This window comes from Zingiber officinale, chromosome 4A (genome assembly GCF_018446385.1).
Source record: "Zingiber officinale cultivar Zhangliang chromosome 4A, Zo_v1.1, whole genome shotgun sequence".
Taxonomy (NCBI): Eukaryota; Viridiplantae; Streptophyta; class Magnoliopsida; order Zingiberales; family Zingiberaceae; genus Zingiber; species Zingiber officinale.
The window spans coordinates 110,765,405-110,787,227 of record NC_055992.1 but is presented as its reverse complement, the minus strand read 5'-3'; the positions used below and the strand labels follow the sequence as shown (position 1 = coordinate 110,787,227).

General features: G+C 38.6%; 1 protein-coding gene and 1 long non-coding RNA gene across 4 annotated transcripts; one reads left to right on the top strand and one right to left on the bottom strand.

Annotated features, from left to right (window-relative positions):
* The first annotated feature begins 5,693 nt into the window (after positions 1-5,693).
* LOC121972616 (benzyl alcohol O-benzoyltransferase-like) lies at positions 5,694-7,091 on the top strand. The gene has a single exon (XM_042524270.1). It carries the CDS (start codon positions 5,703-5,705, stop codon positions 7,089-7,091), a length of 1,389 nt encoding a protein of 462 aa, XP_042380204.1. The 5' UTR covers positions 5,694-5,702.
* A 1,484-nt stretch (positions 7,092-8,575) lies between these two features.
* LOC121970579 lies at positions 8,576-11,568 on the bottom strand. 3 transcript variants are annotated; one of them, XR_006108967.1, is made up of 5 exons: positions 11,437-11,562; positions 10,993-11,346; positions 10,862-10,920; positions 10,367-10,752; positions 8,576-8,807 (listed from the first exon to the last, which is right to left on the bottom strand). It is a non-coding gene; the product is annotated as an uncharacterized LOC121970579 (long non-coding RNA). The 3 variants fall into 3 exon arrangements; XR_006108966.1 differs by lacking the exon at positions 10,993-11,346 and having other exon boundaries at positions 11,437-11,568; XR_006108965.1 differs by having other exon boundaries at positions 10,993-11,510.
* Positions 11,569-21,823: the final 10,255 nt, after the last annotated feature.

Below are 21,823 nucleotides of genomic sequence, written 5' to 3'. Positions count from 1 at the left end.
AAGCCCCCAACATGTTTTGATAATTTGTTCAGCTGATTGATCAGGTATGTTTATGTGGAGGAAGCTAAATCCAACATAAAAGAAAGTAGTACATCAACTCCTACCATCACTCAAACAGAGTGCAAGGCTCTCCCTCCACCCTCGCAAGGTGTAGGTTGGCATCCGAGCTATCCACTTGAGCCAAGAAGGGAGGAGAGAGCAGTGCAAAAGGTGGAAGGCATCCAAGAATCAACTATCATGCTAGATCGATTGCTTCCTAAAAATCATTAATATTTTTATGATTACCATCAATCCCAGCAGTATGCCAAGAGGCTCTACCAAATGATAGAACCAGGAGAAGTGAATAAAGGATCATCCTTACTCCCCACTCGAGGATCTCCTTCAACAATATAGTGGGAAGAGCCTAGTTGATGCTCATACCAAACATCCGATCGGTAACTTCAAGAATCAAAATGCCCATCAAAAATCAAAATGGACAATTCCAACTAGCAAGGGAAGTCCAATAGGCAAAAGTCAAAATGAGCATCCGATCGAAAATTCCATAGGACCAAAATTTCAATCTGATCGATAGTTCCCAAAATAGCTCCAGTTGTAGGACTTTTAAATTTTTGCAATTTCATTTGTCATCTCCATTTAAGAAAATTTTCAATCTACTATCCACTCAGTAGCCTCGACTGGCAGCTTGACCATACCAAGCGGCTCATTCGTCCCTATTTAATAGCTGGAGATTTTTCGCTCAAGCAAGCTCGACAGATAAGTCCAAAATTTAAATTTTATATTTTAAAATTTAAAATATATCTCTATTTTTAACAAAGCAGAGAGTCCAAAAGCTAAGTCATTCGGATCATACACCATGCCTCCATTCTCTAAGGCATTCGGGTCATATATCGTGCATCCATTCTTCAAGGCATTTGGGTTATACACAGTACCTCCAACGCCATACCTCCACTCTCCAAGGCATGCGTGTCATACATCGTACCTCCACTCTTCAAGGCATTCGGATCATACACCGTACCTTTAACATCGGGCTTCCACTCTCTAAGGAATTCAAATCATAAACCGTGCCTCCAACACCAAGCTTCCACTCTCTAAGGCATTCGGCTTGTACACCATGCCTCCATTATCCTAGTCATTTGAATCATACACAATGTCTCCACTCTCTAAGGTATTTGGGTTATACATCATGCCTCCACTTTCCAAGGCATTCAGGTCATATACCGTGCCTCCATTCTCCAATGCCTCCATTTTCCAAGGCATTTGAGTCATACACCGTACCTCCATTCTCTAAGGAATTCGGGTCATATATATGCCATCATTCTCCAAGGCATTTGGGTCATACATCGTTTCTCCATTCTACAAGGCATTCAGGTAATACACCGTGCCTCCAATATTATGCCACCAAACTCCAAGATTAATTCTAGACTCTCGTGCCCCCCGACCAAGTTATAAGTGAAAATACTTTCGCGCTTATGTCTCATACTCTCGTGTTGCCCAATCAAGTTATAAGTGAGCTTGCTCTCATGCCTATATTCCAGACTCTCTTATCGTTCGGCCGAATTATAAGTGAGTATGCTTTCACATCTATGTTCCAAACTCTCGTGTCGACTGATAGAGTTATAAGCGAGTCTATTTTCGCGCCTATATCTAAGACTCTCGAGTTACCCGGCCAAGTTATAAGTGAGCTTGCTCTTGAGCCTATATCTTAGGCTCTTGTGCTGTCCGACCGAGTTATAAGCGTGCTTGCTCTCCCACCTACGTCCCAAACTCTCGTGTCGCTCAACTGAGTTATAAGTGAGTCTATTCTCATGCCTATGTCCCAGACTCTTATGTTGCCCAACTGAGTTATAAGCTAGTCTGCTCTTGCATCTATGTTCCAGACTCTCGTGTCATCTGACCGAGTTATAAGTGAGCATGCTCTCGTTCCTATGTCCCAGACTCTTATGTCGCTCGGTTGAGTTATAAGCGAGCATTCTCTAACGCCTATGTTCCAGACTCTCGTATCACCCAACTAAGTTATAAGCGAGCTTGCTCTCGTGCATATGTCTGAGACTCTCATGATGTTTAACTGAGTTATAAGTGAGCCTGCTCTCGCGCCTATGTTCCAGCCTCTTGTATTACTCGACCGAGTTATAAGTGAGCATTCTCTCACACTGATGTCCCAGACTCTCATGACGCCCGACCGAGTTATAAGTGAGCCTGCTCTCATGTCTATGTTTCAGACTCTCATGCCGCTCGACTGAGTTATAAGTGAGCCTGTTCTCATACCTATGTCTTAGATTCTAGTGTTGCTCGACCTAGTTATAAGTAAGCCCGCTTTCACGCCTATGTTCCAGACTCTCATGTTGTTCGGCTGAGTTATAAGTGAGCATGCTATCATACCTATGTTTCAAACTCACATGTCGCCTGGTTGAGTTGTAAGCAAGCTTGTTTTTACACCTATATCCAGACTCTTGTGCCACCCGACTGAGTCATAAGCGAGCCTGCTCTCGCGTCTATTCCCAAACTCTCGTGTCGCTTAGTCGAGTCATAGCGAGCCCGCTCTCACGCCTATGTTCCAAACTCTTGTGTTGCCTAGTCGAGTTATAAGCGAATCTGGTCTCACACCTATGTCCTAGACTCTCATTCCGCCCAGCTGAGTTATAAGCGAGCATGTTCTCACACCTATATCTCAAACTCCCCTTGCTGCTTTGCTGAGTTATAAGCGAGCATATTCCTACGCCTATATCGCAGACTCTCGCGTCTTTCGACCGAGTTATCAGCGAGCATGCTTTCGCACTTATGTCCCAGACTCTCATGTTGCTCAGTCAAGTTATAAGCAAGCTCGTTCTCGTGCCTATGTCTCAGACTCTTGTGTCATTCGGTAGAGTTATAAGTGAGCATGATCTCACACCTATGTTCCAGATCCTTATGTCATTCGGTCGAGTTAAAGTGAGCATTCTCTCGCGCCTATGTCTCAAACTCTCATGCTGCTTGGTTAAGTTATAAGCGAGTCTGCTCTCGTACCTATGTCTCAGACTCTCATGTCACCCAACAGAGTTATAATCGAGCATACTCTCATGCATATATCCCAGACTCTTATGCCACCCAACCAAGTTATAAGTGAGCTTGATCTCATGCCCAAATTCCAGGCTCTCATGTCATCCGGCCGAGTTATAAGCAAGCTTGCTCTCACTCCTAAATTCTAGGCTCTCGTGCCATCCGGCAGAGTTACAAGTAAGCTTTCTCTCACACCCAAATTCCAGACTCTCATACCACCCGACCGAGCTATAAGCGTGTTTGCTCACATGCCTAAGTCTCATACTCTCATATTGTTCGGTTGAGTTGTAAGTGTGCTTGCTCATGAACCCAATGATCATTCGATCGGACGGTCACTTGACTAATATTACCCAAATGAGTTGTCACAAACTAGTGTCGAATGGAAGATAATCGAGTCAAGCACTTCACAAATACATTAAGGTGGAAACCTTTTTGATCGGTCGAGGTAAGACTTGCTCGAGTTAGCAACCATGTAAACACTACTTACATGAATTGGTGTGCACACATTAACATAAGACCAAAGAAGAAATGTAAAGGTCGAGAAAGATAAAATGACATGAATGTCTAGCCAGTTAAGCTTGTATCTTCCTTCAACTAAACTTGAAGGAAGACTTGTGATATGACGGTTTGTGGGGGGCCCAAGGGTAATGTGGGGTTGATAGTCAAGGTGATATTGTAGTCAAAGTCAATGTAAAGTGGCAATCAGGGTATGTGTAGCCGGACATACCACTCATCTTTGGGACTTAGTTCCCCACCCCGAGCAAATGCCCAGTCGGTCCTACATGGCTCGGTCCCCATACTTCAAGGGATCAGTGCCCAACATACATTTGCCCGACCCTAGAGCTAGTTGGAACTCCAGACTTAGTTCCTCAACTCATGAGCGTGACTCCCAGCATATGCCAAGTCAGTCTCAGAGCCGGTCAAACCTACGGAGATCAACTCCCCATACTTCTATGGCTCAGCGGCCAACATACATTCACTCGACCCCAGAGTCGGTTGAACCTTCAGACTCAATTCCTCTACTCATGAGCGCAGTTCCCAGTATAGCCCTATCGGTCTCAGAGTCGATTGAACCCCAGACTTTGTTCCTCACTACTTATGAGCGTGACTCCCAGCATACATTCGCTCGACCCCAGAGTCAGTTAAACCTCCAGCCTTAGTTCCTCACTACTCATGAGTGCAGCTCCCAGCATACATCCACCCTGCCCCATAACTGATCAAACCTTCAGACTCAGTTCCTCACTACTCACGAGCGCGGTTCCCTGCATACATCCGCCCGACCCTAGAGTCAGTCGAATCTCCAAAGTTTAGTTCCTCACTTCTCTTGGACGCAACTCCCAACCTACATCCACCCGATCCCAGAACTAGTCGGATCTCCTCTAGGAGACAACATTGTCAGAGAATCACAATAACTTATCAGAGAATAACAACTACTCATCAAAGAACATTCAACTATTATAACATATACATACAACAAAACCTTTTGGGAGAGGGTTGCAATACACCCTCTGTTACTTATAATATTTTGACACTAGATATTCTCTTACACTTCATTATTATGGAGGTTATGAGGGTCAGTATAAAAAGGAGATCATCTCCATTGGCCAGGTACACTCTCTTACATGCGCACACCCGCACACACATCCACATTAATGTTCTATTGTTCATCTTTTTCTCCATTGAGCTATTTTTCTGACTTGAGTGTCGGGGTGTCTGCGCTAGAGACTCCCTCCTTGATTCTCATTCTAATGTTCTTGTTGGCTCTCTATGTGGTGTGCGCAGGCTTGCACTCTCCAACCCCAGGTTCACTCGGTCACGTTCTGCTTGTTCATAGTTTTCACACGGTCAATATCAGAGTCACCTCGACGTCCCATGCCTAGTGCCCCCTCTCCCTGATTTCAGATGGGATCAATTATCACGTGACTTTGAGATCGTGAATTTAAGTCGAAGAAATAATTTTTTGTACAATAATTATTTATACAATATAAAGTAAAACTGAGTTAAATAGATTCACTGACATCTTCTCCTGAATCCATATTAACATAAGCTTCAGGATCCTTCTTAGAGAAAATATGAATTTTTTTTTATAAATTTTGAAGTGATAAATGATTATTTTAATTCCACTCGATTAATCTTATCCAATGATAATTTTAATTAATCTTATTGATTATATTTGGATAATCGGTCTGATCCTATGGAATTTTCCATCAATCATCAGGATAAATTCAGAAGCGCACATGACGACTAGCTTAGGCGCCCAGTATCATTTGATTACACCCCCTATTTTAAGTAAAAATTTTTATAAATATATCGTAATTAGAATTCAAATTACGAGTACTTAAGTGACAACATGAATATCCTATAATTCTATCAAATGAGGCCCACCATAGAATTGTTCAATGAATATAACTTTTAACCGCCATTGCGCTTGATAATATTATAAATATCCCCACGAATAATCGAATTGGCATTTGTTAAATTATCACGTGAAAGCAGGGGTCGATTCTCCGAAAAAATAATCCCAGGATAAAATCACTCCCAGATATCGCAGGCATGAAGGCGTGAGCGTATCATTACTTTTTTTGGCCAATTGATAATATTATAAATACAGAGCATTCTTGTTTCAAAGGCCAGATCATAGAGCAGAGTAACTTGTTTCTACTGCCATGGCATCCTCCTCCCTCACCTTCACCGTTCGCCGGCAAGAGGCCGTTCTAGTGGCTCCTGCAGAGACCACCCCTCGCGAGTTCAAGCGCCTCTCCGATGTGGACGACCAGGATGGGCTGCGCTTCCACATCCTGGTCATCCAATTCTACCGCGACAACCCTTCCATGGCTGGACAAGACCCCTGCAAGGTGATCAGGGAAGCCTTGGCCAGGGCTCTCGTCTTCTACTACCCCTTTGCTGGCCGGATCAGGGAGACGGAGGGAAGGAAGCTGGTGGTGGAGTGCACCGGTGAGGGCGTGCTGTTCATCGAGGCCGACGCTGACGTCTGTCTTGATCAGTTCGGCGACGCCCTGCAGCCGCCGTTCCCCTGTTTGGAGAAGCTCCTCTGGAACGTCCCTGGATCGGATGGCGTCCTCCATTGCCCGTTGCTGTTGATTCAGGTGACGCGGTTGCTGTGCGGCGGCTTCGTCTTCGCGCTCCGCCACAGCCACACCATGTCCGACGGTTCCGGCATCGTTCAGTTCATGAACGCCGTGGCGGAGCTGGCTCGAGGTTCGGCCGGCCCTTCCTTAGCTCCGGTCTGGTCGCGTGAGGTATTGGAGGCGCGACACCCTCCCCGAGTCACCTGCGTCCACCGCGAGTATGAAGACGTCCCCGGCACCATCGTCCCATTCGACGACATGGTACACCGTTCCTTCTTCTTCGGCAAGGCCGAGGTGGCCGCCCTCCGGCGCCGCGTTCCGGAGCACCTCCGGAACAGCTCCACCTTCGAGATCCTCACTGCCTTCCTCTGGAAGTGCCGCACCGTCGCCATCGGAGCCAACGCCGAGGAGGAGGTCCGGATCATCTTTGTCGTTAACGCTCGAGGCAAATCCGGCCTGGGCCTCCCTGCGGGGTACTACGGGAACGCCTTCGCTTTGCCGGCGGCGGTGTCCACGGCTGGAAAGCTGTCCAGCAACCCCATCGGGTACGCGCTGGACCTGGTAAAGAAAGCCAAGTCGGCGGTGAGCGACGAGTACATGAGGTCGCTGGCGGACCTGATGGCGCTGCGCGGGCGGCCGCACTTCACGGTGGTGCGGTCGTACGTGGTCTCCGATGTGACTCGGTTAGGGTTCAGAGACGTTGATTTCGGGTGGGGGAAGGCGGCGTACGGAGGCCCAGCGAAGGGCGGAGTCGGAGCCATTCCTGGATTGTCAAGCTTCTACGTATCTATGAAAAATAGCAAGGGGGAGGAGGGGATCGTCGTCCCAGTGTGTTTACTGGCCCCTGCCATGGACAAGTTCACACAAGAAGTGCACAACCTGATGGAGGAGGTCGACGACAAGGACGCAACGGAGCAACAATCACAGGGCGGGGCGCCAACATTGTCTCTAAAGTCTAAAATTTGATTTCCATATTAAATGATATGTAATCTTTGAACTCACCAATAAAAATAAAGTTTAAGCTTGTTACTTTAAGAGCTTATTTCTCCCAACATCCCTTCCAATGGAGGATACTTGAGATTGAGTGATATTTAAAGAAATATCCCCGCTAATCATGCGCTAAAAAATGACGAATTATAATTATTCTTATATTGTACGGTCAAAATTTAATAAATGAATAATTGCTTCCCAAGCTTATTAAAAATTAATATGATTGACTAACTTTAATGTGCATTCTTCCATTTTGAGCCTTTCTCATTTTAATCTATAATCTCATTTCCTTAAATTTCTATGCTTGCTCGTCCTTATCTTCCTAATTACTGCTACTGCCTTCTCATATTTCTATTATATTGACAACAAGTTTGATTTGATTTTTTATTGAAGATAGAACAGAATTTTCGAAATATCACAACCTGAATCTATAGAAAAAATTCCTGCAGCGCTCATGCATTATTTTTCAAAAGGGGATCTCATCTACTTTATTTGCATATTCTACAAGCCAAATACCTACTTTGAAGGCGAATATTATAAGTTTGGAACAGCTAAATGCGGACATTATTGATAACAACCACTACAAAAAAATTGCTATTTAGGGACAAAATTTGGGACGAATTTGATAAAAAAATTCGTCGCAAATTTTTTTGCGACGAATTTTGGGACGAAAATATATTCGTCCCAAAAATGGTGTTGCAAAATGTTAGCGACAAACACATGATTTTCGTTGGAAATTTTTGCGACAAATTTAAATTTTCGTCGCAGAATTCGTTGCAAATATGCAACGAACATTTATTCGTTGCAAATTTCATAATATTATATCTGCGACAAACATATACTTTTGTCCCAAATTTGCAACGAAAAATTTTCGTCGCAAAAAAACATTGCCAAATTACAAATAACTAGAGGCAAAAAAAATCTATTTTCATCGGAAATTTGCGACAAAAACATATTTTCGTCCCAAATTTGGGACGAATTCAGATTCGTCGCAAATTTGGGACGAATCTGGATTCGTCGCAAATTTGGGACGAATCTGGATTCGTCCCAAATTTGGGACGAATTTTGGGACGAATCCAGATTCGTCCCAAATTTGGAACGTTAACACACATCGATCAGAAAAAAGTTGTTCCTAATTTGCGACGAAAAACTTAATTTTGTCCCAAATCTGCGACGAATTCTGGGACAAATCTTGATTCATCGCAAAAGTTGTATCTTTTGTGACAAAAAATTATTTTTTGTCCCAAATTTGCGACGAAATTTGGGACGAATTTTACGATAAATTTGCGACAAAGATATATTTGTCGCAAAATTTGTCCCAAAAAAAAAATGCAGAAACTATTTTTTGTTTTTTCTGTATTTCTGTTTACATATTACAATTACATCATCTTTAACAAATTATATCCAATACATCCATATACGACATCCAAAAAAATCATCTCAAAACTAAACACATCATATCCTACACATCCATAATCCATATATCTTATATCCAATCAAATCATCCCAAAACTAAACACATCATATTCATATATACAACTAACCAAAATCCAAACAAGTTCAACAACTCATAATATCAAACATGAAAGTTCTATAATAATCCAAACAACAAATGTAACAAGACATCCAAAAGAAAATAAAATACATATCATCATGTCTCAGGAGCTTCGGTCACCTTCCGTGCTTTTTTTCCTGCGTCAAATTACAAACATACAATAAGTAACATTTATAATTACAAAAATGTATCAAACATATTAATGATATTTGTATCTAACATTTACATACATGAATGAAATTTGTTACTAAGATTGTTTGTCATAGCATGCAAAGTATCATCATGATATAAAATGCAAAGTATCAATGTGAAATTAAAGTTGTTTGCAATTCATATCCTTTGGTCAAGCCTCATGTTCATATATACAAATAACCAAAATTCAAACAACAAGTTCAACAAATTATCCCAAAACTAAACACATCATATTCATATATACAACTAATTCCATTGGAACAATTTTTATGTGATTTAATATTACCAGATCAGTGATTATTCCCATTGTTATATACCTTGATGATTACCAATCAACTTGCTAATATGCAATCATAATAGTATTCTTGTAAATTGGACTATATTTTCGTGTTTACTAAATTAAATATCTTGTTTCACGAATGTGAGGATCCTACAGTTTGACAAAAAAATAGGATCTTGGAGCCCCATATGAGCAAGTAACTGTCATAGAGACTCAAATTATATACCTAAGGAGAAATTCAATAAATTTTAATAGGACTGTTGGCTTAAGGTTTCAATCCACATGCTAGCATCTTAATCTCTAATTGCATATCCTACCTTTTAATTTAAAATTCATCAATCTACTTAAATTTCTTCAAATATATATATATAACAATTTTGTTTAATCACCAGCATCCATATCTTCAAACAAGCTACAATAACATTCTGTTTTGCCAACATACTGCTATACGTGAAGGTTCATAATTGAATCATTTTGCAATGAAATAAAATTAGGTAGACCTATAATTTTGAGTGTATAGTAAAAGTTCTATTTGATAATGAAATAAGTTATTTAGTCAAATTTCTCCTAAACCTCTTTAAGTTATTTATGCTTCAATGAAATCGTTGTCAGCGACAAACAAGGGCATTCAAGGAGCTTCAAATAAGGAAATTGATAATGAAATAAGTACATTGATAATCCTTTTAATACTTGTGTGGTTAATTTTGTATAGTTAAATGTGTATATAAGTGCTCTTAAAAAGAGCACATCAGTACTCACATTAGTATATATATTACATATATACTAATGTGATTATACTAGAACAAGATTTCCAATCCCAACAAAAATAATAACAAAAATATAAACGCGGGTAAAAGAATTGACAAAAGAACTCAAATCAATATTAGAGATAGTTACTCTATGAAAGGTTCAAAAGAATGATCACCAAATTAAACTAGTCATTGCATCAAAAAGATGACATAATTGTAACTCAAACATCAAAATTATACAAAGGCAGCATGGAATTATTATAACACATCATAGTATAAGGTGTTCTAAAAAATAATCAAAAGAGCAAGGACATGAAGATACAAAGCTAAATTAATAATAATGTAGTAGAATTTGTTTGGCAGCGTTATCTTATATAGATAGCAAACATGACATAAGATGCAATGTATCAAGGTAAAATGAAAATATAGAATCAACTATAACATGACATGAAAAATATTCAAACATAAAATTTACCATAAATTTATCAAGAATCACCACCACCGCCATTATCATCATCACCATCATCACCATCATCACCGTCACCGGAAGGAATATGACTTGGAACAGAACTTAACTGAAGATGCCGCATAATAAAATCTTGTTGTCGGCGCATTTCTCTCATTTCTTCATCCCTGTTCTTTATAATGTCCTTCAACTGGGAACCTCTTCAGTCAAGTTATGCATCTGCCAGGTATGTGAGGAGGAAGAAGAAGATATACGACCAACTCTATGGGTTCTGCTCAATGAACCCATTCCGAATATCTTTCCTCCCCTTTTTGGCCCCCCACTCGCCTATAGCCATAAATTGAAATCACTACCAACAGACGGCTCAGACCCCTCAATATCAGAACTAGCAGAAGCTGAACAAGTCGAAATACAGTATCAAAATAAAAACAAGAAATAGTACAATAGGTAAATACAGTATCATTATTACTATCATTATTAATAAACAAATCTAAATACATATACCTGACAAAGGAGAACAACAATGAGCGTCTCTCCAAATTAAACCACGTCGGTGTACAAACCTACACAAGAAACAATAAAATTTTTACAATTGTATATAAGATTCAAAAACAATTATTGCCACCGACACCCACGGAAAGCAGCAGCCGACAAGAACTGGCAACGACAACCGGGGTCGGTAGCAGCAACTAGGAGCCAGCAGGGCCTGCCAATGGCAGCACGAGACCAGCAGCAGCCCCCCTAGGCGTCACAGGGGGCCGACATCCAGCAAGGCAATGTCGCCAAGAGGGCGACAGTGGCCATTAGTGGCTATCTGGCCCGGCAGCAGTTGCAGACGGCAGAAGGAGACCGATAGCAGCCCCCGAGGCATCACAGGGGAGGCGGCAACCGGCAAGCCAGCGTCGCCAGGCGGTCGGCAACGATCCTTCGGCCGGCAGCAGCCACCAAGGCCAGAAAGCAGCATATAGGGGGTCGGAGATCCGTGCGTGCTGTGCAAGAAAAGCCGGCGTGACCAAGCAACGACCATCGCCTTACGCTCTAGTATGCTTGGGAAAAAAGAGGGGGAGAAATAAACTTACCTGTTGGAGATCGTGGCCGGAATAGGGCAGAAGGTTCGCAGCCGCCGCACGAGCAGATGGAGAAGAGAAGAAAAAGAATTAGGGCACGGTAGGGATCGGGATTATTGCGATTTCTGCGACGAACTATAATTCGTTGCCAAGTTCATCCCAAATTAGGGACGACCTCATAATTCGTCGCAAACATTTTATTTTTTAAATGATACTTCAAAAAATTGATAGATGACCTTACAGTGCTCGGAATGACACGAAACAAGTTTCTATGAGTTCGTATCGTTCTCACCATATGACAAGTGGGCCCAAACAAAATTTTTAACTAATATTTTGACGTTTATAAATTTTTGAATCAAGATTTTAATATTTATTACTCGTTCGGATTAGAAAATTTATAAACGTCAGAATATTGATTAAAAATTTTGTTTGGGCCCACTAGTAAGATGAGGAGAATGATACGAACCCATAGAAATTTGTTTCGTGTCATTCCGAAATCTCTAGGGTCATCTTCCAAACTTTTAAAGTCTTACTTAAAAAAATAGAAATTTGCGACGAACTCGGGAATTCGTCCCAAATTAGGGACGAATCCCAAATTTCGTCCCAAAATTTCTTTTTTATTTTTTTTTTAAATTGATACTTTAAAAATTGATAGATGACTCTAGAGAGCTCGGAATGACACGAAACAAGTTTCTATGGGTTCGTATCGTTCTCACCATCTTACTAGTGGACCCAAACAAAATTTTTAACTAATATTCCGACGTTTATAAATTTTTGAATCAAGATTTTAATATTTATTACTCGTTCGGGTTAGAAAATTTATAAACGTCAGAATATTGATTAAAAATTTTGTTTGGGCCCACTAGTGAGATGAGGAGAACGATACGAACCCATAGAAACTTGTTTCGTGTCAATCCGAGATCTCTAGGATCATCTTCCAAATTTTTAAAGTGTTACTTAAAAAAATAGAAATTTGCGACGAACTCGGGAATTCGTCCCTAATTAGGGACGAATTCCCGAGTTCGTTGCAAAATTGTAATTTTTCATAAATAAAAAAAATACATCCAAAATACGGGAGATGGACCTACAGAGCTCCGAATCACATGAAACAAGTTTCTATGGGTTCGTATCGATCTCCTGATCGCAACGGTGACGTCAAATATTTTTTTCACACAATATTTTTAGGTGAGTATTTTTTTAATTCCAAAATCACTTCACCATTTTCAAACACTAACTCTTTTTCACTAACTCTTAAGCTTCATGAACTTCTTCCACTTATTATTACTATTAAAATTTTTTTTAAAATATTTGAGGGCATCGTTGCGATCATGAGATCGATACGAACCCATAGGAACTTGTTTCATGTGATTCGGAGCTCTGTAGGTCCATCTCCCGTATTTTCGACGCATTTATTTTGATATTTGAAAATTTTAAATTTTGCGACGAATTGGAAATTCGTCCCAAATTTGCAACGAACTTCCAGGTTCGTCCCAAATTAGGGACGAATTCCAAATTTCGTCCCAAATTTCTTTTTCATTGTTTTTTTAATTGATACTTTAAAAAATTGATAGATGACCCTACAGTGCTCGGAATGACACGTAACAAGTTTCTATGTGTTCGTATCATTCTCACCATCTTACTAGTGGGCTCAAACAAAATTTTTAACTAATATTCCGACGTTTATAAATTTTTGAATCAGGATTTTAATATTTATTACTCGTTCGGGTTAGAAAATTTATAAACATCAGAATATTGATTAAAAATTTTGTTTGGGTCCACTAGTAAGATGAAGAGAATGATACGAACCCATAGAAACTTGTTTCGTGTCATTCCGAAATCTCTAGGGTCATCTTCCAAATTTTTAAAGTCTTACTTAAAAAAATAGAAATTTGCGACGAACTCGGGAATTCGTCCCAAATTAGGGACGAATTCCAAATTTCGTCCCAAAATTTCTTTTTTATTTTTTTAAATTGATACTTTAAAAATTGATAGATGACTCTAGAGAGCTCGGAATGACACGAAACAAGTTTCTATGGGTTCGTATCATTCTCACCATCTTACTAGTGGGCCCAAACAAAATTTTTAACTAATATTCCGACGTTTATAAATTTTTGAATCAAGATTTTAATATTTATTACTCGTTCGGGTTAGAAAATTTATAAACGTCAGAATATTGATTAAAAATTTTGTTTGAGCCCACTAGTGAGATGAGGAGAACGATACGAACCCATAGAAACTTGTTTCGTGTCAATCCGAGATCTCTAGGGTCATCTTCTAAATTTTTAATAAAAAAATAGAAATTTGCGACGAACTCGGGAATTCGTCCCTAATTAGGGACGAATTCCCGAGTTCGTTGCAAAATTGTAATTTCTCATAAATAAAAAAAATACATCCAAAATACGGGAGATGGACCTACTGAGCTCCGAATTACATGAAACAAGCTTCTATGGGTTCGTATCGATCTCCTGATCGCAACGGTGACCTCAAATATTTTTTTCACACAATATTTTTAGGTGAGTAATTTTTTAATTCCAAAATGACTTCACCATTTTCAAACACTAACTCTTTTTCACTAACTCTTAAGTTTCATGAACTCCTTCCACTTATTATTACGATTAAAATTTTTTTAAAAATATTTGAGGGCATCGTTGCGATCATGAGATCGATACGAACCCATAGGAACTTGTTTCATGTGATTCGGAGCTTTGTAGGTCCATCTCCCGTATTTTCGACGCATTTATTTTGATATTTGAAAATTTTAAATTTTGCGACGAACTGAGAATTCGTCCCAAATTTGCAACGAACTTCCAGGTTCGTCCCAAATTAGGGACGAATTCCAAATTTCGTCCCAAAATTTCTTTTTCATTGTTTTTTTAATTGATACTTTAAAAAATTGATAGATGGCCCTACAGTGCTCGGAATGACACGTAACAAGTTTCTATGGGTTCGTATCGTTCTCACCATCTTACTAGTGGGCTCAAACAAAATTTTTAACTAATATTCCGACGTTTATAAATTTTTGAATCAGGATTTTAATATTTATTACTCGTTCGGGTTAGAAAATTTATAAACATCAGAATATTGATTAAAAATTTTGTTTGGGTCCACTAGTAAGATGAGGAGAATGATACGAACCCATAGAAACTTGTTTCGTATCATTCCGAAATCTCTAGGGTCATCTTCCAAACTTTTAAAGTCTTACTTAAAAAAATAGAAATTTGCGACGAACTCGGGAATTCGTCCCAAATTAGGGACGAATCCCAAATTTCGTCCCAAAATTTCTTTTTTATTTTTTTTTTAAATTGATACTTTAAAAATTGATAGATGACTCTAGAGAGCTCGGAATGACACGAAACAAGTTTCTATGGGTTCGTATCGTTCTCACCATCTTACTAGTGGACCCAAACAAAATTTTTAACTAATATTCCGACGTTTATAAATTTTTGAATCAAGATTTTAATATTTATTACTCGTTCGGGTTAGAAAATTTATAAACGTCAGAATATTGATTAAAAATTTTGTTTGGGCCCACTAGTGAGATGAGGAGAACGATACGAACCCATAGAAACTTGTTTCGTGTCAATCCGAGATCTCTAGGATCATCTTCCAAATTTTTAAAGTGTTACTTAAAAAAATAGAAATTTGCGACGAACTCGGGAATTCGTCCCTAATTAGGGACGAATTCCCGAGTTCGTTGCAAAATTGTAATTTTTCATAAATAAAAAAAATACATCCAAAATACGGGAGATGGACCTACAGAGCTCCGAATCACATGAAACAAGTTTCTATGGGTTCGTATCGATCTCCTGATCGCAACGGTGACCTCAAATATTTTTTTCACACAATATTTTTAGGTGAGTATTTTTTTAATTCCAAAATCACTTCACCATTTTCAAACACTAACTCTTAAGCTTCATGAACTTCTTCCACTTATTATTACGATTAAATTTTTTTTTAAAATATTTGAGGGCATCGTTGCGATCATGAGATCGATACGAACCCATAGGAACTTGTTTCATGTGATTCGGAGCTCTGTAGGTCCATCTCTCGTATTTTCGACGCATTTATTTTGATATTTGAAAATTTTAAACTTTGCGACGAACTGAGAATTCGTCCCAAATTTGCAACGAACTTCCAGGTTCGTCCCAAATTAGGGACGAATTCCAAATTTCGTCCCAAAATTTCTTTTTCATTGTTTTTTTAATTGATACTTTAAAAAATTGATAGATGACCCTACAATGCTCGGAATGACACGAAACAAGTTTCTATGGGTTCGTATCGTCCTCACCATCTTACTAGTGGGCTCAAACAAAATTTTTAACTAATATTCCGACGTTTATAAATTTTTGAATCAGGATTTTAATATTTATTACTCGTTCGGGTTAGAAAATTTATAAACGTCAGAATATTGATTAAAAATTTTGTTTGGGCCCACTAGTAAGATGAGGACTACGATACGAACCCATAGAAACTTGTTTCGTGTCATTCCGAAATCTCTAGGGTCATCTTCCAAATTTTTAAAGTCTCACTTAAAAAAATAGAAATTTGCGACGACCTCGGGATTTCGTCCCAAATTTGCGACGATAATTGCGACGAATATATATTTGTTGCCAATTTGCGATGAAACCAGATATTTGTCGCAAAAATTTATATGTTTATCTCAAATTCTGTGATGAACATTTTTTTTGACGCAAATTTTTTAATTTTTCCAACGAAATTTATTTTTCGACGCTGATTGGCAACGAGTTTTGCGACGAAAATGTATTTGTTGCTAATTTGCAACGAACTTTTTCCGTTTCTATCTTCGTTGCTAATTTGCGATGAATTATTTCTTCGTTGCAAAATTTGTCCCAAATTTGCAACGAATTTTATTCGTCCCAAAATTTCGTCCCTAAATTGTAGTTTTTTTGTAGTGAACAAGTACAAAACCCAAATCAGCCACCATAAAGATTATGAAAAGTTACTAAAACAATAAAAAAGCAAGACCCTAAATCACTACCTTACATTCAATAAAGAGTTGGGAAAACTATTTGTCCTCATATTTTTGATTTCATGAACACAAAAGAGGCATTGCAAATATATATTAAAGGAAGAATTTTAAGTAACGAAGAGGACAATTGCGGAGAGATTTTGATAATTTGAGAATGAAAGAATATAAGATTTTTCTTGACGGTCTCAAATATTGTCAATCAAATAAAAGGCTATGGAGATACGATTCAAGATAAAAGAATTATTGGAAAAAAATACTTCACATATGACACAATTATGATTATCCTATGGACTATTAAAATCGTTGATTTAATACTAAAAGTAATCTTTTAAACGTGTTAATTAAGAAGAATATCAAAAAATAGGTAAATAAACAACACTATCAAAAATTATTATTAAACCCAAAACTTTACCCTAAACTTCAACTAATAAGACACTTATATAGTTTCAAAATTCTAACTTGTAAAGAAAGAAAAAAAATTTTAACAGACTCATAATTTTAAAATATCTAAACAAACTCAAAATCCAAAAATATAAAAGAAGAAAATTATCACAAAATACCTTAAATACAAAAAAACCTTAAAAATTACTAAAATACTATGAAAGATATTTGGATCCCCTTGCATCAGGGCTCGGGATTGGAAAAACTCGTCCTTGAGTTTAGAGTAGTGCTTCTACTAAGAGTTCCTCCAAGGTCAACTTGTTGGATATAATTATCCCTATTAGGTGAGTTTATTTGTAAGTTGCACACGTGAATACAATCTGAACCCTTTAAAGTGATTTAACTTATGTCTAATGGGTTTCGGGTAATTGGATATAGATCTCATATGTGTAGAACCTATAGTCCCGTATCTATTATTATCGATGAGCTGATAATAGATGTACATTATATAATGGGTTGGTCCCCAGAGGATTAGGGTAATCTTGAGACGTCTCTTCATTCCCCATTGATGAAGAGAATTCGGCGCCGTCAACCCTAACTCCTCCGGAAGGCCAACCTTCTTCTTCTTCTTCCGCAAAATTGTTGGATCGACGAGTTCTACACGAAGAGCAATGACAATTTTGCTGCATTCAAGTTCTTTGTAATTACAGTATTTATTTTCTTATGTCATGTTCATGATAAAACGAAGATCCATGCTCATATGTTCTTGTTTTTCCTATACGAATTCTTATTTTGATTGTCTAGAATTCATGCGGCTTAGGTTTTTACGAGAACCATCAATTGGTATCAGAGCACCAGGTTTTGTTTCATCGTTTTCATTAGTAATAAAGTTTAAGTTTTCGTCATTTATTATTTGTATGTTAGATCAAGTTTTTCTTGTTAATACAAATTTTTAATCTTCGAAAATCATATAAGATAAAATTAAGATAGACTTGTTTTTTCAAATTTTTCGTATTTCTGAGAAAAATATGAAGAACGAAAAAAAATATCACTGTTTAATCTAATTTTAGATAAAATTGTGATGATTCAATCGAGCTTTGATCGAGTAATCGATTGTCAAGTCTAAAAAAAATTTTGAACAGAAACGATTAAAATTTTCAATCGATAAACAACTTTAAATTCATGACTACGTTAATTATCAATCAATTAGAATTATTTTTAATCAATTGATTGTTTACGGTTTTAATTAAGTTTTTTTTAGAATTGATTCGATTAAATTACTGTTAATCGATTACACGGTTTCAACAAAACAGTGTTCGTTAAAAAAAAAAAATTGTACTGTTTCAAACATGAAACAATTATTAAAAACAACTGTTTTGTTGAAACAGTAAACATACTGTTTCATTGAAATTGTAAAAGCAAACAAAAAATAAACTAATTATTTCATGCATAAAAAATTACATTAAATATATATATTTTTTATAATGCACATGAATAATTAAAGATAAATAGTATTAAATAATACTATTTAATTATAGAACTTAAAAAAAAAATTTAACTTCCTAAAGAAAGATTCTATATATAATCATGTAGTCATATACAATAGGCTTTTAAATCGATTGAGATAATCGATTATATCATATCAATCAACTACTATAAGATATCAATCGATTAATAAGCATAATTTTATATTGTTAAGGCTGATTAAGTAATTTCTGTTCAAATTAAATTTCTAGTATTTTCTTGGGTCTATCAACACAATATGCAACTAAGTTGAACTAATGTGTTAGCCCAAAGGAAGACACCTTAGGTAGGTTTAGTGCATTTTGTATTGGTAGACGTGTATATCTATGCTAAAATTAATCGGCCCAAAGGAAGATTACTTTTATGCCAGATATATGTATAAGGTATCTTACAACTATAGAACAAAATATTATTTTGTTCAAATCATACACAAAATATGTCGACCCAAAGGAAGATATATTATGTGGCCGATTAAGGTTGTTGTAAGCTATGAATCAAAATATAACTCATATAAAGTATCATATTATGCGCACAATGGGTTGGCCCAAAGAAAGATACATTGTGTGGCCAATTAAAGTTTGAATTATATTAGAGAGTATCGCTAACAAATAATGTGTCGACCCAAAGGAAGGTACATTATGTTGTACTTGATATCTCATAAAGAGCTCATTTATATGCATTTAAAATTTTATTTTATTTGCATAATTTTATATTACTTATATGATTCTTAGCTTTGTTGGGACCGATTATGTAGCTAGAGGGGGGGGGGGGTGAATAGCTCGGCGCAATCCTTGTGCTCTTCGTTGCTTGTTTCTTCAAGATATGCAGCGGAAAATACAGAGAAACAAAATACACAACGCTAACAAGAGGATTTACTTGGTATCCACCTCATAAGAGGTGACTAATCCAAGGATCCACACACTCACGCACCCTCCACTATGAAAGCACTCCTTATGGTAACTACCAAAGGCGGAGAAGCCCTACAAGTTCACACTACAAGAAGAAAAGGAAAGGGAACAAAAATACAAGCAAAAGCTTACAAGTTTACACAAGAAAACTCTAACCCTAGATTTCTTCTTCTCGTTGTAGATCCGCCTCTTGACTTGGAAGAACCTCCAAGAACTTCAAGAACTGGCAGTGAGAACTCTGTGGAGAAGCTCTGTGAAGATCTGTGCTCGCTGGAGAAGAAACCGTAGAAGTTCTGCCGAGAGAACAGCTCGCCAGTAGCTAAATACGACGCCAACAATCGGATCCCGATCGATTGGATTGCTCCCAATCGATCGGGGAGGCTTTGGATCGATCAGTTGATCGATCCGGAGCGCCTCTGTGCTCTTGGGAATTGTCTGGATCGATCGGTCAATCGATCCAGGTCCCATCGCGCGAAAACGCACTCCCAATCGATCGACTGATCGATTGGAGGCTCTGGATCAATCGGTCGATCGATCCAAATCTGTTTTGTTCGCGTGATGCTTCTCCCCAATCGATCCACTGGTCGATTGGGAAGATGTTTGTCGCGAGGACTCACCCAATCGATCGGCCGATCGATTGGGCATGTGCCAATCGATCGGCTGATCGATCCAGCTCCTTGTTTTTGCCCAAAAACAAGTTCAAAGTCCCCTAAACCAATATCCTGTCAATCATGACCTGTTGGTCCATCATGCCTAGCATCCAGTCACCCTTGACCTGCTAGGACTCGCTCACCAAGTGTTCGGTCAATCCCTTTGACCCACTTGAACTTTTCCTCCTTATGCCAAGTATCCAGTCAATCCTTTTGACCTACCTGGTCTTTCCAACTCGTGCCAAGTATCCGGTCAATGCCTTTGACCTACTTGAACTTTCCAACACCAGATGTCCGATCAGCCTTGATCCATCTAGATTTTCTCGTGCCTGGCTTCACTCACCAGGACTTTCCCAACTGTCTGGCTTCACTCACCAGGACTTTTACCTGGCTTCACTCACCAGGATTTCCTTCTGCCTAGCTTCACTCACTAGGACTTTCACTTGGCTTCACTCACCAGGATTTCCTTCTGCCTAGCTTCACTCACTAGGACTTTCACCTGGCTTCACTCACCAGGATTTTCTTCTGCCTAGCTTCACTCACTAGGACTTTCACTTAGCTTCACTCACCAGGATTTCCTTCTGCCTAGCTTCACTCACTAGGACTTTCACTTGGCTTCACTCACCAGGATTTCTTTCTGCCTAGCTTCACTTACTAGGTCTTTCTTTCTGCCTAACTTCCCAGTTAGGACTTTCACCTGGCTTCACTCACCAGGATTTTCCAGTCAAGTATCCAGTCAACCTTGACCTACTTGACTCTCCTTCTCAATCTCACCACATGAACAATTGCACATGCAATCTTCATGTCTTGTCTACATGTATTGTCAAATATCGAAAGCCAAACATCAAGACTCGAGCTTGACTCAATTCAAGCTCAGTCAACTAGGTCAACCTTGACCTAGGGATATTGCACCAACATGCTTTAGTTAAATCGTGAGCTTAAATAAATTTCTCTCTTTAATTTTAGTACAATCTGTAACTACCAGCATTAATAACATCCCAACACTAACTGGTTCGAATTTTGCTGAATGGAAAGAATACGCAATCATAGTCTTAGGCAGCATGGACTTAGACTATGCATTAATAACATCCCGTCTTATTGGAATTGCACATCCGGTCTTCATCCATCGAGAATCACACATCCTGAATTGTTGGAATCGCACATCCGAGCTTCACTAATCGGGAATCGAATATCCCAAAACTTGTACACTCGGTAAATGCATTAGATCACGATAGCACCTAACTTAACTCATTTGTCATCCATCAAAACTTGAGCTAGACCATTAGTGCAAATTGCACCAACAGGGCCTACTTGCCCCACCACAGGTTGACCCGTCTAACAGTTCTATTCCTGTACTAATTATCAACCTAACTCCACTTCAACATGATGTCAGGTCTCATCAAGTATTTCAATCCTTCACTCTTGGTAAATAGATTAAAACACACAATGTCTAACTTTAATTATTTGTCATATATCAAAATCTGAGTTTGATTATTAATACTAACTATACCAACACCATATTTACATCCAATTCATGTCTTAACTTAGTGTTCCCATAGACGATACTAATTTGATCTTGCTCGCAAACATCGACAAGTGAATCATAGGTGAGTGGCTCTATCGCCAACTTGATTGTCAATCGCCGATTAACAACGAGGATGATGACGTGCCGAGAACCTAGATAAAGGTAAACAAAAAGAAAAGAGTTAGAATGATGGTCAGGGAGTGCTTCTACCTCAAATCCCTCTTCTTCCCTTTTGCTAAATGATAAGTGTGTCTCCCGTGAAGTGGCCAAGTGAGGGATTTGAGGTAGGAGCACGATCCTCAATCTCCCGAGATCAGATGGAGCCGATATCTGAAAATCTCAATCTCTCTGTCCGGTGAGGAGATTGAATAGGACTACATGGTGTTTAAAGGAACAAAGCTCCCTCTGCAGCTGAAGAAGA